The sequence below is a fragment of the Adiantum capillus-veneris genome, chromosome 12, assembly GCF_014529385.1.
Source record: "Adiantum capillus-veneris isolate H3 chromosome 12, ASM1452938v2, whole genome shotgun sequence".
In the NCBI taxonomy this organism is placed as follows: Eukaryota; Viridiplantae; Streptophyta; class Polypodiopsida; order Polypodiales; family Pteridaceae; genus Adiantum; species Adiantum capillus-veneris.
Genome location: NC_140942.1, coordinates 122,208,111 through 122,213,512, shown reverse-complemented (window position 1 = coordinate 122,213,512; position 5,402 = coordinate 122,208,111). Strand labels below are relative to the sequence as shown.

At 41.5% G+C, this 5,402-nt stretch overlaps 1 protein-coding gene across 1 annotated transcript; it reads left to right on the top strand.

Moving 5' to 3' along the window:
• Nucleotides 1-613: 613 nt before the first annotated feature.
• Nucleotides 614-2,799, top strand: LOC147446444 (uncharacterized protein At4g28440-like). Its single transcript, XM_086525660.1, has 4 exons — nucleotides 614-1,149; nucleotides 1,551-1,808; nucleotides 2,100-2,309; nucleotides 2,392-2,799. Exons 2-3 carry the CDS (start codon nucleotides 1,559-1,561, stop codon nucleotides 2,288-2,290), a joined length of 441 nt encoding a protein of 146 aa, XP_086381786.1. The 5' UTR covers nucleotides 614-1,149; nucleotides 1,551-1,558; the 3' UTR covers nucleotides 2,291-2,309; nucleotides 2,392-2,799.
• Nucleotides 2,800-5,402: the final 2,603 nt, after the last annotated feature.

Sequence of the window (5,402 nt, the reverse complement as noted above, 5' to 3'; positions counted from 1 at the left end):
CACTCTTCTGCCTGTAATAGATATCCAAGGTTGCTAGTGAAAATGTGTCCATAGAATTTTTCTATTGAGGTATAGAAAACCTCTTCGTTGAGTAGTTTCTCATTTCGAGATTTCAATGATGGGCTAAGATTTTTTTAAAGGCGAAGCCCACCACAAACATAGGTCTAATAACCCAAATTTATTACAACTACTCAAAAATATTATTTAATAATTACCTTTTCTTGAGTGTCATTATTTTGTCATCTGTTAACAAAACAGCTCACTTGTAATAAGATGTGCCACAATCTTCCCTGGAAAGATATCTTAAACACCCCTAATTGTTGTGGTCACATGAATGGTTATCACTTTCCAAAAAGCATTGATTTTTCTTCTCCATTCCTCACCCTTGATGTAGAGTCATCTAAGAAGATGACAGCTAGTACTTCCACTCTTAATCATGCTATGCAATGTTGTGAGAAAATTGTGACCTACCTCCAATACATGATTGAGTCTCTTGAAGACCTTTTTTTGAGTACTACATATTCTAGATTTTATCCCCTACGTTGCACATTTAGATTAAGTCCCTTGATATGTCATGGTTCAAGCACTTGTAGTGTGGTCCATCTACATCTTTCATGTAGCACCCTATAGGGCCACAAAATATGTGCCTTCTGTTGTTTTAGCATTCATGCGCATGATTTAAAATCCCCTATGAGAGCATCGATAACCCTACTTAAATACCTATTAAGCAATAAAATGGAAGATGGCTCTGTGACACTCTATTGGACAATGGCACTTTGGTTTTAGGGTAGTATCGAACCAAACAAGGTCATTATCCCGACCTCGTATTGAAATAGTTACACTTAGCTCAATGTTTGAACTGAAATGGTTACATTGAGTTCAAAGTGCAGAAGGAAGATCTTGGAAACCATGTGATGTAGGAGTGAGAATCTGTACATTATTCAAGACATAGGAGTATTGAATGTTCGTGTTCTTTGTAATAATAAGGTGAAGTGGGTCGGTTACTTACTTGGGGCTAATGAGAATTAGTGGACCAGTGAATCTTTCCGAAAGAGCGAGCATTCCTATCCTGTAACTACTATCAATCCGTCTCCTTCTTCGTCCTCGCAGAAACCCTAGTCTGCGCTATCTGGGTGAACCCGGAAACAGGTACCCTCTTCAAAACTGTTTCTTGCTGGCCATTTTTGATTCCGCATGTCAATGCGAACGCTTGGAATTCTTTCTTTGCGGCTCTTTACATGGCCTCCATGGATTATCATCCTGCAGCTCCTGATTACACCAAGTATCTACATTTTTGCAAGGGTCTTTTATGGTTTGCCTGCGTTTCTTCTATCTTGCATTCCTAGTTTTCTTGTGTTTTGGTCTTTTTCAGCCTGCCTATGTCGCAACGAAATAGTTCTGCGTTTTTTTGCCTTGTCCTATGTTGTAAACCATTCAGAAACGGTTAGGGAAGTGCGTGCGAGAGAGAGAGAGAGAGAGAGAGAGAGAGAGAGAGAGAGAGAGAGAGAGAGAGAGAGATGATCGGGGTCTCAGCACGTTGATTGCGACAGGATTTCGAATGGCTGCCCGAAACCCAGTGGGAAAGTCTAGCAATGCTCCAGTAAAGCTTAGGAAACCAGTATTTGTGAAGGTTGACCAGCTGCAGCCTGGTACTGCAGGACATACGCTCACCGTTAAAGTGGTGAGCTCAAAGACTGTTGTGCAGCGAGCTCGACCTATTGTTAGCAATACACGAAATGTACGAATTGCAGAATGTGTAGTGGGTGATGAAACAGGAACCATTATATTTACAGCCAGAAATGAGCAGGGTATGTTTTGGTCTTTGCTAAATTTATTTTCGAGCTGTATTTGGTACAGGCCAATGCCCATTTGAGTGTATCTATCGAGTCGCGTGTGTGTGAGAGAATGTAACCCTTCATTCATCTTGTGCCCTCCAGGTGTATTGTTAATTTTTGATAATTTTTTGTTCACTTAAACCTAATGGACACATCATGAGGCCTTGAGTCTGACACTCTGCATGTTTTTAGATTTTGGTTCCCCTGCAGTTCTGATAATATGATGTCTATTTATCCTCTAACCCCTTGGGTACTTCTCTGCAGTGGACATGATGAAGCCAGATGTGACTGTCATTCTTCGAAATGCAAAGATTGACATGTTCAAGGGTTGCATGCGGTTGGCTGTTGATAAATGGGGACGAGTGGAGGTTACCGAACCTGCCAAATTTGTTGTCAAAGAGGAGAACGATCTTTCAGGTGTGGAATATGAATTGGTCAGTGTGGCAGAGGGGTGACTGGAAAGGCTCATGCATGGTACGTTCTTTTGTAACATTTACTAGTGGCAGTATACTGTTTATGAGGCCTTATTGACGGTGCTTTGTTGCATTTCTTGTAGTTTGTGTCGAAGTCTCTGGTCTTGAAGCCCTGTGGGAGTACTTGCCAGGCATTAGCAGTTTACTCTTTGCGGTCTCAAGGAAGTTATGCATATCTGACTTGGTCATTGCTCTGGTCATCCTCTTAAAATTAGTCTTTATATCTCTCATGTGGCTGATGTTTCCAGTATATGGTGCCAGTAGTAATGCTACAACCTAAAAAGTTTGGTGGAAATGTGGACTTTTAAGTTTTTGTCAAGTGTTACCACCAAAAGTTGTATCTAGAACTGTTGACTTATATATCAGGGCAAAGCAAGGCCGTTACTGTTTGAAGGTAATTACATGTAGAAGAGTAATGCTGTTAGAGTTTTGATTCAATACACTGAGATGATGGGGCTTGCAACGGTAAATAATATTATATTATTTCATTATATCATGGATGGTGGTTTACGGTTGCAAAGCTTTGTCCTGTTGTGTTTTGAAGTCAGCAAACCGTTGTGATATGTCTATGCGCTTGATTGTTGCCTGCGAGCAAGTATATGATGTTTTAAACTGCAGAAGCAGGTTGATGGACGCTTTAAATTGAATTTTAGATATCACCTTGCGATCTGGATTTCAAGATAAGTCTTATGTCAGAGGGCATATTTGGTATGAGGCTGTACAGGGTTTTGTAGATTATGGTGCCACTTCGAGATGGAATTGAGGATGGCATGTGCATCTGTGATCTCACGACATGCTATGGAGGTAAATTGAAAACTGTAGCTTCAGCTTCATATTATATGTATCTCTTGGCCCACGCCTGTCAATGTGACTCAAGGTGGAAGTACTTTGCTGCGCCTCAGAGGATACAGCAACTGGCTGTGTTAATGAGAATAATATTACCCTTGGTTAGCAATACCAACGCCAGCCTTAATTGAATGATCGGAGTTACATTTAGCTAGTTGTGATCAACTTGACTGGGGATGAATTCGAAGATTTTCCAATCCGCCTTCAATAGTCTCTTGCATTATCTATGACAGGTAAATAGGAGGCAGTTTGGTCAAAGAGCTCTGGTGATCATGATGATGAGATGAACCGTCTATATGCAACAAGAGTTTACCATATTGCACTTGATTGTAACTTACAGATTGGTCGCTGGTAGTCCAGCAAGAGTTTGTTTTGCTGCCTTCATAATGACAGACATTAGAGATATTACATCATATGTCTCGTAAGGTCAGGGTTAATTGTTTCTATGCGATATGTCACGTAGATGGGTTGTGATCATCATGGGGTAGGAAGTGAAGCCGCCTGTCTTTTCAACGGGCATGCGCTGATGGCATCTATGGTGGACTGAATGAGCACCATTGTTGGTTTTTGGTATGCAAACGAATTGCAGGGTGAAAGTAATATTTGGTAGTGGAGATCCTCTTTTCATTGAAAAGTGCCTCAGTTATGCAATGAAAATCTATTCACCCGACTGATGTTGGAGCCCTACATGGATATGGGCCCTTGATCCCATCTCTCCATGCCCGTGTGAATTGTAGCTGGTGACTGTGAAGTGGATGGTGCAGACAAGGGTGTCTGCCATTGAATAACTTTGCAGATTTGACATGACCAAGTGAGCTCTGTTTCAAAGTCTGCCTTATGGCATTTGATGAAGACTCTCGGGATTGACAAGTCCATACTGAAGGGAGTGTTTTTTGACATGGAGAACGTGCAAGGGTTGCAATTGCAGCAAGTGAGAAATAATTGACAGTGAAATTGGTTGATTTGTTGGTAGAATAGTAGTTTTGAAAACAGAATGCGACACTATACAGACGGTTTTCTGATCGTTAACATTCCATTTTACCCATGTAGCAGTGGCTTAGCACTCAGCTGTATGGGCCATGCCATGTTTTACTTGTAAGATTTTTCTGCCATTGATAATGGCAGAGTGTGATAGTGGCCTGCTGTAGCTAGGCCAAAGTGTTGCTTCAAGGCAAGCTCTCTTCCCTGTCTTCCCTTTTTTCCCAAGCGCTCTCTCTCTCTCTCTCTCTCTCTCTCTCTCTCTCTCTCTGAGGCTTGCTAAGGGCATTGGATATAGTGATGTATACTATATTTATCTCTATCGGTGGATTAACCAATGTCGCCTCCAAAATTGTACACTATTTCATGTCAGTTTTGACTTTGAAGGCTTTAGCAGAGGAATCCCTAGGGTAGATTTTTTCGAGACTGGTATCAAACATTCCTTATGACAATAAAGGTGTACATTGGGACAAAAAAAATAGTAAGCACTCTAATATTGTCCTGAAAACTGGAATCAGACGCCCCTTGTGATTAAAACCAGGCAAAGTTCGAAAAAGTGTGCTTTGACAAAAACAATTCGGTACTTGAATCATTCAAGTTTTTCCTGAATATTAGAGGCGGATAATTTTTATGACCAAAACAATGAGGCAAAGCTTAAAAAAGTTGAGAGTTTGATAAAATATAGTAAGCATCAGGATTATCCAATTTCATTTTGAAAACAACTTTTGCATTCTCCAATGCACCTTGGAGGTTTTTATGGGGTAGGGAATGGGCCTTGGGAGGCCTATTCTGCAAGTCGGGCGATCGGCAGTAGCCGGGAGCCTGCTGCAGAATGGGTTGACCCAGGGTCTATTCCCGGCCGTCAAAGTCTCTGGGACACTGACCCGTCAGCAGCCGTTATTATCAAACTTGCCTCAGCCGGACACCTCAACGCAGGGAATATTGGGGCGCACATTTTGCCGGTGAAGGACCTGTTGTAGCAGGTGGTTGGTTGTAGAACAGGCGACCAGAGACTTTGACGGACCCGACATGGTCATCGATGCTCTTAGATGACATATATATGCCCTTAGATGACATATATATGCCACTCTAATGAAGATGAACATCTCATTCAGTGGTAATTTGTTTTGCAAGACCAAGTGGAGGCACCATCTTATGTGTCGATGCTTGCATGACATGCATATCTTATGTGGTGCATGTGTTACCTATTTTGCATGTGCAATCACCAAACCTCATTTTCACTAGACCATACTCTATTTTATCCAAACTA